Source organism: Hyperolius riggenbachi, chromosome 1, assembly GCF_040937935.1.
Source record: "Hyperolius riggenbachi isolate aHypRig1 chromosome 1, aHypRig1.pri, whole genome shotgun sequence".
Classification (NCBI taxonomy): Eukaryota; Metazoa; Chordata; class Amphibia; order Anura; family Hyperoliidae; genus Hyperolius; species Hyperolius riggenbachi.
The window spans coordinates 64,378,538-64,390,653 of NC_090646.1; the positions used below are offsets into that span (position 1 = coordinate 64,378,538).

At 45.0% G+C, this 12,116-nt stretch overlaps 1 protein-coding gene across 3 annotated transcripts in view; it reads right to left on the minus strand.

Annotated features, from left to right (window-relative positions):
• Window positions 1-12,116, minus strand: part of PTPRA (protein tyrosine phosphatase receptor type A) — a 239,419-nt gene that overhangs the window by 35,117 nt on the left and 192,186 nt on the right. For all 3 annotated transcript variants that reach the window (XM_068274827.1, XM_068274845.1, XM_068274837.1), the window contains exons 9-13: window positions 11,138-11,228; window positions 8,956-9,032; window positions 5,315-5,351; window positions 4,066-4,163; window positions 3,843-3,962 (exon numbers count right to left, since the gene is read on the minus strand). In XM_068274827.1, coding sequence (XP_068130928.1) covers window positions 3,843-3,962; window positions 4,066-4,163; window positions 5,315-5,351; window positions 8,956-9,032; window positions 11,138-11,228 — 423 coding nt within the window. The remainder of the gene's footprint in view (window positions 1-3,842; window positions 3,963-4,065; window positions 4,164-5,314; window positions 5,352-8,955; window positions 9,033-11,137; window positions 11,229-12,116) is intronic.

The following is a 12,116-nucleotide window of genomic DNA, read 5'->3' on the forward strand; positions in this document are numbered from 1 at the left end:
CTAACCCTAACGTACAAACACTCAATGACCAAGTTTGTGAGCTTTGGGGTCTTAAGCATCAATAATTTGTATATTCCCATAGAAATTAAACAAATCAGATTGGCTGTTTGTGGCTCTGCCCCTCTCCAGCATTTGAACCCCAGTCACCCAATGACCAACTGTAGCAGGTTTGAGGCATCTGCTATTACCTGTGTAAAAATGGCAGCAATTTAAATATTCCTCTTGAAAATCGACAGGTGAATTTTGATTGGCTATTATATGCTCCACCCACTTCCCTGAATATTAATCTCAGTTACCCAGTGACCATCTGGGCAAAGTTTGGGAACCCTGCCATTAACAGTGTAAGAAGGCCTGCAGTCTACATTTTTCCAGTGAAATTTGGTTTTGGCTCTGCCTTCTTTTTGTCACCTGGACATACAGTCACTCAATGACCAAGTTTATGAGCTTTGGGGTCCTTGGCATCAATAATTTGTATTTTCCAAGAAATGAAACTGTTTGTGGCTCTGTCCCCTTTTTTGAATTTGAACCCCAATGACTAACTGTACCAGGTTTGAGGCTTGTGCCATTAACAGTGCAAGAATGGCAGCAATTTTAATATTCCCTTTGAAAATCAACAGGTGATTTTGATTGGCTTTTTTAGGCTCCACCCACTTTTATGAATATTAATCCCAGTCACCCAGTAACCAATTGTGCAAAGTTTGAGAACCCTGCCATTAACAGTGAAGAAGGGCTGCAGTTTACAATTTCCCAGAAAATCTGTTTTTGACTCCACCCACTTTTTGTAACCTTGACACACAGTCACTACTCAATGACCAAGTTTGTGAGCTTTTGGGTTCCTGGCATCAAAATTGTGTGAATGAAAGCAGTTTATCCAAAAAAAGCAAATCGGATTGGATTTTTGTGGCTCCACCCCTTTAGTGAATTTGAACCACAGTCACTTGATGATCGACTGTAGCAGGTTTGAGGCCTCTGCCATTAACAGTGTAAGAATGACAGCAGTTACAATATTCCCCTTGAAAATCAATAGGTGAATTTTGATTGGCTCTTGTAGGCTCCACCTACTTTTCCGTATATTAATCCTAGTCCCCCAGTGACCAACTGTGTCAAGTTTGAGAACCCTGCCATTAACAGTGTAAGAATAACTGCAATTTATATTTTCCCATGTAAAAAGTTGTTTTTGGCTCTGCCCACTAACCTTGACATACAGTCACTCACTGACCAAGTTTATGAGCTTTGTGGTCTTTGGCATCAATACGTTGCATGTTACCATTGAAATTAAACAAATCTGATTGGCTGTTTTTGGCCCATTCCCTTTTCAGAATTTAAGTGACTGACTGTACCAGATTTGAGGCCTCTGCCATTAAGAGTGTATGAATAGCAGCAATGTAAATATTCCCCTTGAAAATCAAAAGGTGAATTTTGATTGGCTGTTGTAGGCTACACCCACTTTCCTGAATATTAGTCCCAGTCACCCAGTGGCCAACTGTGTCAAGTTTGAGAACCCTGCCAATAACAGAATGGCTGAAATCAATTTAAAAAAATCTGATTGTCTGTTTGTGGCTGCACCCACTTTAGTGAATTTGGACCCCAGTCAACCAATAACTGACTGTATCAGGTTTGAGACCTCTGAGGATTCCACAGCTGAATAAACAGATAACTCCAGTGTGTGGGGGGTCAAAAGTACATACTGTAACCTCCTCCTGCCCCCTCCGTCTGCCGCTGTTCGTGCACTATTCATGCCGGTGTCCCGGGGACTTGCTTGACCCTTGACCTGGACATATTTCTTCCCTCTTCACATCTGGCCGGCGCATAGCTTTCGGCTCAGAAGCACGCTGTCCTCTCCGTCTAATCTGGGCTGCGTGTGCGCTCCATTACACCAAGCGTCACATGATTAGCATGTGACGCTTGGTGTATTGGAACACACACGCAGTCCAGATTAGACGGAGTGAAATGTAATGTAAATGTTCCCCCTTGAAAATCAATAGGTACATTTTGATTGGCTGTTTTTAGGCTCCACCCACATTTCTGAATATTAATCCCAGTCACCCAGTGGCCAATTGTGTCAAGTTTGGGAACCCTGCCATGTAAAAAATTAAGTTGTTGGTGCCGCACAATTTTTCTAACCTTGACATACAGTCACTCTATCAAGTTTATCAGCTTTGGGGTCCTTGGTATCAATACTTTGTATATTCCCATTGAAAAAGAAACAAATATGATTGGCTGTGTGTGGCTCCGCCCCCTTTCTGATTTTGAACCCTAATCACCCAGTGACCGACTGTACCAGGTTTGAGGCATCTGCTATTAACAGTATAAGAATGGTAGCAGCTTAAATATTCCCTTTGAAAATCGAAAGGTGCATTTCTATTGGCTGTTGTAGGCTCCACCTACCTTCCAAATTCTTAATCTCATTCACCCAGTGACCAACTGTGCAAAGTTTGAGAACCCTGCCATTAACGGTGTAAGAATGCCTACAGTTTATATTTTCCTAGACAAATTTGTTTTTGGCTCCGCCCACTTTTTGTAACCTGGACACACAGTCACTCAATGACCAAGTTTGTGAGCTTTCAGGTTCCTGGCATCAAAAATGTGTGAGTGGAAGCAGTTTATCCACCAAGGAAATCTGATTGGCTGTTTGTGGTCCCACCCCTTTAGTGAATTTGAACCCCAGTTACCCAAAGACACACTGTAGGAAGTTTGAAGCCTCTGCCACTAACAGTGTAAGAATAGCAGCAGTTTAAATATTCCCCTTGAAAATCAATAGGTGAATTTTGATTGGCTTTTTTAGGCTCCACCCACTTTCTTGAATCTTAATCGCATTCACCCAGTGACCAACTGTGGCAAGTTTGAGAACCCTGTGATTAACAGTCTAAGAATGGCTGCAGTTTACATTTTCCCATTGAAAATGAACGGCTGAAATTTGATTGGCTGTTTTATACTCCGTCCACTTTTCCTAGATTTGTAACCTCGGTCACCAAGTGACCACCTGTGCCAATTGTGGGGACTCTGGCTTGACTACTGGCAGAATGGCAGCCTTTTACATTTTTTCCATTGACTTGAATGGGGGAAATCTGATTCGCTGTTTGTAGCTCCGCCCACGTGTGCAGGGGGGACCCGAGACCCCCAGAACATATCATCCCAGGTAGTAAGGGATCTGCATACCAAGTTTCGTTCAAATCGGTCAAGCCGTGATCGACACACACACACACACACACACACACACACACACACACACTTTTTTATATATAGAAGATGACAACCAGTCACGTGACGGTTTGGGAAAGCGGTTAGCAGCAGTAGTCATTTTCATAATACTTTAAAGTGGATCCGAGATGAACTTTTACTCATTGCATAATTGTGTCCCTTTCCTATAGTTTATAGGGCATTCCTCAAGCCAAATACTTTTTTGTTTTTGTTTTAATAGTTTAATTCCCTATAAACTAAAAAAGCCACGCCCACAGGTCTCAGAGTGCCAAGGCACTGTCAGACAATAGCAAGGGCTTACAGGAGTTCAGTCTGGGCAGGAGGAGGGGGAGGTGTTACTAGCCATTGATTTCAAAGGCAGAGGGGAGGAGGGAGGAGGAGAGGGGACTGAATTTACACACAAGAAAGCTGATACCATCTCCAGCTCTTAGCCTGTGACAATATGACAAAAAGAACATGGCTGCCCCCATTGTATCACAGGAATAAATAATCATACACTTTTTAAACTTTTGCAGCTAGATATGCTGTGTAAACTATCTAAACTTTAGATAAGATATATAGACAAGTTACTTGTTATAGTTAGTGTTTCATCTCGGGTCCGCTTTAAGCAAAGACTTCTTTTGAAAGCAAAAGTCTAGTACCTGTTGGATGCAGAATTTGCGTATGGTGTAATCCACTAGGACAGTCATATCCTCTACAGACACTCGGATGTTTCCATACGTCCAGCACCCCTGGTCAGGCCAGTACTGAGCACACTTACACTGCAGAGGAGATAAAACAGGATACAGGACAACAGTGATGATATTCAGTCAGACGGTGCAACGAAGCAGGTTCACCACAGATTATTATTCAACCCAAATCTACCTCTTTCCTTTCCTTCAGGTTGGTTACCATAACAATGGTTGCTGTATTTTGTTCCCAGATCATTCTCCAGAAATCATTCACAGTTTCCTCTTTGGGCCCTGTAAGAAGGAAAAAAAAACTTATTACTTCATTGACTTACAAAACACTCCACTCGACATCCAACTTTTCAGGCTTGTGCCCATAAAAAGAAAAGGGGGGGGGGGGGGATGAGCAGAAACAACATAGAAAGATAGGAGGGGAATGAGCAGGAAACAGGCAAGAGGATGGGAGGGGGAATGAGCAGGAACCAGGGAGGGGGAATGAGCAGGAACCAGGGAGGGGAAAAAGCAGGAACCAGGGAGGGGAAAAAGCAGGAACCAGCAGGAAGATGAGTGAGGAAATGAGCAGGAAGACGGGAGGGGAAATGAGCAGGAGACAGGCAGGAATATAGGAGGGGGAATGAGCAGGAACCAGGAAGGAATATGGGAGGGGGAATAAAAAGGAAGCAGGGGGGATGAGCAGGAACGGGGGGGGGGGGGGGGTTAATGAGCGGAAAACTGGCAGGAAGATGGGAGGAGCAATGAGCAGGAAACAAGCAAGAAGATGGGAGGGGTTATGTGAAGGACAAAGGCAGGAATATGGGAGGGAGAATGGGTAGGAACCAGGAAGGAAGATGGGAGGGGGAATGAGCAGGAGACAGGGAGGGGGAATGAGCAGGAACCGAGCAGGAAAATGGGAGGGGGGGATAAGCAGCAACCGGGGGGAGGGGGGGGGCAATGAGCAGGTACCAGGGACAGGGAAATGAGCAAAAAACAGGCAGGAAGATGGGAGGGGCAATGAGCAGGAACCAGGGAAGGGAATATGAGCAGGACAAGGGCAGGAAGATGGGAGGGAGAATCGGTATGAACCGGACAGTAAGATGGGAGGTGGAATAAGCAGGAACCAGGAAGGGGAAAGAGCAGGAACCAGGCAGGAAGATGGGAGGGAAAATAAGCAGGAACCAAGCAGGAAGATAGGAGAGAAAATGAACAAGAACCAGGAAGAGGGAATGAGCAGGAACCAGGCAAGAAGATGGGAGGGAGGAATGATAAGGAACCCAGCAGAAAGATGAGAGGGGAATGAGCAGGAATCGGGCTTAAAATGGGATAAAAAGGTGAATTTGTCATTAGGAGAGGACGGTGAATGAGCAGAAACCTTGCATGGGGATGAAATAAGCTGAAACTGGGTGTAGAACATGAAGCAATTAACAATTGAGAAAGTAGAATATTACCTTGTGCTGCTATAAACTTGTTCTTCTCTTGATAACCCTAAAAGACAACAAACTCTCTGTGAAAAATATTCTGCTTATAAGTTTATCCTCACTGAAAACCAATATAAAGTGCTGAAAAATGTGCTTAGACTAGAGGGAAAGTTGGTTGGTCTCCACTCATGTAAAATATGTTCCAATACTCCTACAGCAGCACCTCCTGTGTCCCGTATCTTTCTCCACGGCCACTGGGGGCACCTGTATCCTGTTACCACACCACATGCATCTGACATCTGTAAATGCAACAGTGTCTAGGACTACAGGCGCTCCTGGAAGCCATGGAGAAAAATGCAGGAGACAGGAGGAGGCGTGAGCCTGTGACACTCACCATGAGTGCCCAGAGGAACATGTGGCAACATTGTAGTATATTTTACCATGCTTGGTGAGTCGGGAGTTGCAAGGGAAGGTAATAAGGCAGCTCTGCTGACCTTGCAGCAGTCAGATTATGTATAGCGGTGAGGCGTGGGAGTCAAACATTATTTGGAGAGAATTACAAATGTTTTGGCACATTCAAGTTCACATCTGTGTATTTTCATTGTGCATTTAGATAAGAGTTTAAAATGTGGCTTCAGGGAACAAATTTATCTCAGTTGACTTCAACCCATTATTGGTACAATTTTTTATATTTTAGTTCAGATTATTCCCGTTTTGAGGGCTGTGAGCAGGGCCGCACCTGGGCGGGTGCTGCGGGTGCATAGTGTCTCTGACAGGCACCGCCCAGCCGCTGCTCACCCCCTCTGGCCGCCGCTCACCCCCTCCCTCTAGCTGTGTCAGACCTTGATCAGGCTGCGGCGACCAATAGTGTGGGCGCTAGGACCTAGCACACCGCACTGATATGCGAAAGTGACATCACTTCCGCATATAGAGCGGGTGCGTCCGGCACCCGCTCTTACTGGTCGGGTCGCCCGCTGATCCTGAGGTCTGACACTGCAAGATGAGGGGGGAGCGGCGGCAGCTAGAGGGCGGGGGGTCCCTGTCACTCACTGCCTAAAAGGGGTCCCTGTCACTCACTGCCCAAACGGTGTCCCTGTCACTCACTACCTAAACGGGGCTCCCTGTCACTACCTAAACGGGGCTCCCTGTCACTACCTAAACGGGGCTCCCTGTCACTCACTACCTAAACGGGGGTCCCTGTCACTCACTACCTAAACGGGGGTCCCTGTCACTCACTACCTAAACGGGGCTCCCTGTCACTCACTACCTAAACGGGCTCCCTGTCACTACCTAAACGGGGCTCCCTGTCACTCACTACCTAAACGGGCTCCCTGTCACTCACTACCTAAACGGGGCTCCCTGTCACTCACTACCTAAAGTGGGTCCCTGTCACTCACTACCTAAAGTGGGTCCCTGTCACTCACTACCTAAACGGGGCTCCCTGTCACTACCTAAACGGGGCTCCCTGTCACTCACTACCTAAACGGGCTCCCTGTCACTCACTACCTAAAGGGGCTCCCTGTCACTCACTACCTAAACGGGGGTCCCTATCACTCACTACCTAAAATGGGGTCCCCGTCACTCACTACCTAAAGGGGGTCCCCGTCACTCACTACCTAAAGGGAGTCCTTGTCACCACCTAAAGGGGGTCCCCGTCACTCACCACCTAAAGGGGGTCCCCGTCACTCACCACCTAAAGGGGGTCCCCGTCACTCACCACCTAAAGGGGGTCCCCGTCACTCACCACCTAAAGGGGGTCCCCGTCACTCACCACCTAAAGGGGGTCCCTGTCACTCGCTGCCTAAAGGTGGGCTACATATACTGGGGACACTGGCTGTTTGTCATTATGTGCATTTGCTGGTGAAAAGCTGTCTCTTATGTGCATTTACTGGTGAAAAGCGGTTTCTTATGTGCATTTACTGGTGAAAAGCTGTTTCTTATTATGTGCATTTACTGGGGCAAAGCTGTCTCTCATTATGTGCATTTACTGATGAAAGGCTGTCTGTCATTACGTGCATTTACTGGTGAAACGCTGTCTCTCTTGTCAGTAAATTTTTAAGTATTTGTCAGTAAAAAATAACGTGAAAGGTTGGCAACACTGGCAGGCTGCGCAGCGCAACGGGAAAGATACAGGCAGCCCACCTCACGCTTGGGCTTGGCGGGGGAGGAGCCGACGACAGCGAGCGAGAGTAGGGTGGCCGCAGGCAGCCATAAATACGCAGTGTGTAACTGCGTCGCACTCGCAGAGCCTCTCAATCTGAGTCAGTCCAGAAAATAGCAGACTCGCAGGCAACCAAAGCCAGCCAGGAGCAATCCCAAGAAAGAGGGGTAGGAATGGGGTATCACATGCATGCGTAAAGAGGCAAAAGGTGTGGGTGTGATTAGGCAGGACATGGGTGTCGTTAGGTGGTTGGTTAATTTAACCACTCCCATAGGCGCCAGAGAAAATCTTGCACCCAGGTGCCAGGAACCCCAGGCTCACTCCTGGCTGTGAGCCCAACCGATCCTGAAACATTGCATTATCAATAGTCTCCTTAAAGAACTTGTCGATCTGTGTAACAGATTTTTTCATAGGTTCTGTCCTAACTGGTTTTTATAATAGGAATAGTCAGGATTCTTAAGTTAAGTATACAGTCAATTTACTCCACATTGTACCCCAACAAAGGATCAGCAATTGAATGGGTTAATAACCCATTCGCCGTGAAATGGGCATTAGGCCTCTTGCACACTACATGCTATTCCGATTTTATATACGATACGATTTTTGATTCCAATAAAAAAAAAAAAAAAAAAAATTATATATATATATATATATATACAGATTTTTGATTTCAATAAAAAAAAAAAAAAAAAAAGGTAGCACCATGTAGTACTTTTTTTTTTATTGAAATCAAAAATCTGTATATATATATATATATATATATATATATATATATATATATATATATATATATATATATATATATATATATATATATATATATATATATATATATATATATATATATATATATATATATATATATATATAAGAAAAAATCTGAATTGCATGTAGTGTGCAAGAGGCCTTACTGAGATGTTAATCAGGGCTGCCATACTCCTCCACATTCTTCCAATGGGCATTATTCTTAAAACCCACGGTAACACGGGTAGGTGTGGCCACATAGCTACAGACTACTTCAGCTAGGCTTTGGGCAAAAACCACCATGACAAACCACGACTCTACTTATGCCTCAAGTATAAGCAGAGACCCCCACTTTTGGGCCACTCAGCTTATACTGGAGTACAGTATATACAGCAATTCACAATCCGGGATAGTCATCTCATTACTATGTAGCGATATTGTTCTATTGTGCAGACGCAGTGGCACAGGATTACCCGCCCACCAGCAACAGGCAAAGGGAGTCTGCAGGCCTCAGGGATAGGATTGTGCGACACGGGGCGTTCCAAAAGGCTAGAGGACCATCAGGCCCTCCTATGATCCATACAGCTTCACCTGACAAAGGGCAAGTGTCCCGAAACATTGTGCTGGTTTTGTATGCTGTGTAATCGTCATTGGTGAAAATTAAACAGGAGCATTGGATAAATCATCCTCCAAGGCTCCAGTTCCATTTGGACTGCGTTTATTCCCGCCCACCACCATCATCATCAGATCACTTTTACCCACTTACATTGATGAACGAGGAATTGATGTAGTCTGAGTCAGGCACTCCCTCAATAGGCGATAGGTGGACTCTGGAATGGTCATCTGCAATGACAGAATTGTCAGGCACAATTGTAAGGGGACAATTATTGCAGTTCATCAGTTTTTATTTAAACATTGCTCAGTGCAAAACAGGTCACTAATCAATACGGTGAGAAGGAATACTGTAAGAAATTAAAGGCATTCTCTAGTTTCAAAAACACAAAAAGTCTGCTGCCACTGATTCAACTAACTACCAGATTACCAAGATGGTGTACCATCGTCCATGGACGGTTATCCAATTATCCAAGATGATAAAAGGTATTACCTTTTGGTGTGTGTGTGGCTGGACCCAGTGTCCAAGCAACATCACGGAACGCATGAGGGAGCACAGGGGGACGCTGGGTCGAAACAGACACCACACAGACACACAACCACACAGACACACAACCACACAGACACACAACCACACAGACACACAACCACACAGACACACAACCACACAGACACACAACCACACAGACACACAACCACACAGACTATTTCTTATGCACATTTTGGTCAGCTGCTTTCAGATTATTTATATGGAGCAGTGGATAAGCTACCAGTACATTGTGACTAGGTGTTTGCATTGTTCATAGACTTACTATTGAGTTGTTTCTGAATGCACATTTAGGCAGATTCAACTTGTGTGTACATTTAGCTGTGAGACATTGATTTTGCACATTGTATATCTGTACAGTTTGTTACCCTTACCCCCCATGTGCTTATAGGTTTTTAATAGTTTTAAGCAACTTTTCCCCAATAAAGTTTACATAATTTTGCATCATAGCCTGGTATCAGGTTTTGTTTGCCGGGCTTCAATTCACTAAGCTTTATCAAACACTTTAACGTTTGATAATTTACCTCATGGGTGAATTCTAATTTTGAATTCATTAAGGTGTTATATATTTATCGAATGTTTTATCGATAAAACGTTCAATAAATCTATAACATCTTAGTCAACTTAAAATTAGATTTTACCCATGAGGTAAATTATCAAATGTTCGATAAAGTGTTTGATAAAGGTTAGTGAATTGAGGTCTGGATGACTGGGGTTCCGACATGGACGCCTTTCTCTTATAGGATTGAAGTATTGCACTACATCCATAACGGCTCTTATGGCGTTCTGCTATACATAGCATTTTGGCTCAGCCTTTGTAACAGATACCTTTGGGAGGTCTGCTCTGGGCAAGATGGGATGACAGTGTGAGAAACCTCTACAGTAGGCCTGGGCAAACTACAGGCCGGATGCAGCTCATGTATGTTGTGAATACGACCCGGACCTATGATAGAGGGCCGGATTCCTCTCCTGTCCTCTCTCCTTCCCTGAAAATGTATGTTGTGTAATGGGAACCTTAACTCACCCAATCGCACATTCCAACAGCGGTCATTTGACTTGCTCTCATGTATCAGCATGTCACGTGACGCCATCGCCATGGAGATCATCGCTGGAATGTGTGATCGGGTAAGTTAGAACCTATTGCAGCAAGCCCTCACAACTCTGCGGAGAGGAAGGCAGGTAGGAATGCGGCAGGCATGCGCACCACTACAAGAATGCTGCCCACAGCCACAAAAGGTTGCCCAGCCCAAAAGGATGCAAAGGCTCCACTCTTTTTAGGTAAGCATTTGACTTTTGACCCAAGGTTCGTCTCAGGTACACTTTAAAGCAGAACTGAAGTGAGAGGGATATGGAGGCTGCCATATTTATTTCCTTGTAAGCAATGCACATTGCCTGGCTCTCCTGTTGATCCTTAGCCTCTAATGCTCTTAGCCATAGACCCTGAACAAGCATGCAGAACAGATGTTTCTGACTGAAATATGACTAGATTAGCTGCATGCTTGTTTAAGGCGCGTGATTCAGACACTTCTATATCAGGAAAGAGAACCAGGACAGCCAGGCAACTGGTATTGTTTAAAAGGAGATAAATATGGCAGCTTCCATACTGCTTTCATTTCAGGTGTCCTTTAACAGCCAATGTATCATTGGTTGCTGGGGTAACTACTTCACTTTTGCTCCAGTGATGTTGGCGCTTGCCTCAATAAATTCACCTCAGAAAGTCACGTCTCTCGCAAACAGGAAAATGTATTATGTAGAAAGTCCCTGTATGAATTATAGAAGATGCACTCACAAGGCAATATGTTGACATATCTGTTCTTTTCTTTGTTCTCTTCCTTTGAGGCAGCTTCACATGTCGCTTGGATGGGACAGGCTGGCAGAGCCTACAGAATGAAACGCGAAACCAGAAAGATGCAGGTTAATCAGCTTTCAGTAATGCCAGTCCTAGAGCAGAAACAAACTACCAATGTGACCTGTAGGTGGCAGTACAATTACATTATAAATGCAGTCTTCAAAAACAAAGGCTTTTCCAATGGGCAGAGGTCCTTTATTTGTAGGAAAGAATTCCACCCAGTGCGTGAGAGGGATATGGAGGCTTACATGTTTACTTCCTTTTAAATTATGCAGATGATGTCTGACAAATCTGACAAGATTTGCTGCATGCTCGTTTCAGGAGAGTGATTTAGACCGTACTGCCCAGAAAGATCCGCAAGACAGCCAGGCAACTGGTATAGTGTAAAAGGAAATAAATATGACAGCCTCCATAGGCCTCGCACCTCAGGTTCCATTTAAAGGATAGTGTTGGTGTAAGAATTTGGCATAGCTGACTCGACACACCCGAATACTTCCAACTATTTGGCCTGGCCCCCAACACTTGGTTATAATGGCCATTCCTTCCTTCCAGAGCGAGGAAGCAGCAGTATACATTACCTGTTGTCAGCGGAGCTAGCGACATCCTTTTCACGCCTCTCTTCAGCTGCTCCTGATGCGGATCACATGACATGCAGAGACGGGAGCGCGTCACATGACATGCAGAGGCGGAGCCACAAGGAGTTTACACTGTATGGCGCAGCTAAAGAGAGGCGCTTGACAACAGAGAATGTATGATGCTTTCACAGCCTCGCTCTGCATCCTACCACAGACAGGGGCTTCCCTTAGCAACCCGTGCTGGCAGAGGTTGTGGGGGCTATGCCAGAGCAGTATCCTGCCCTTACTCCACAGGCATGCTGGGATTGTTGATACCTCCGCTATGAATCATCCTGCTATTATAA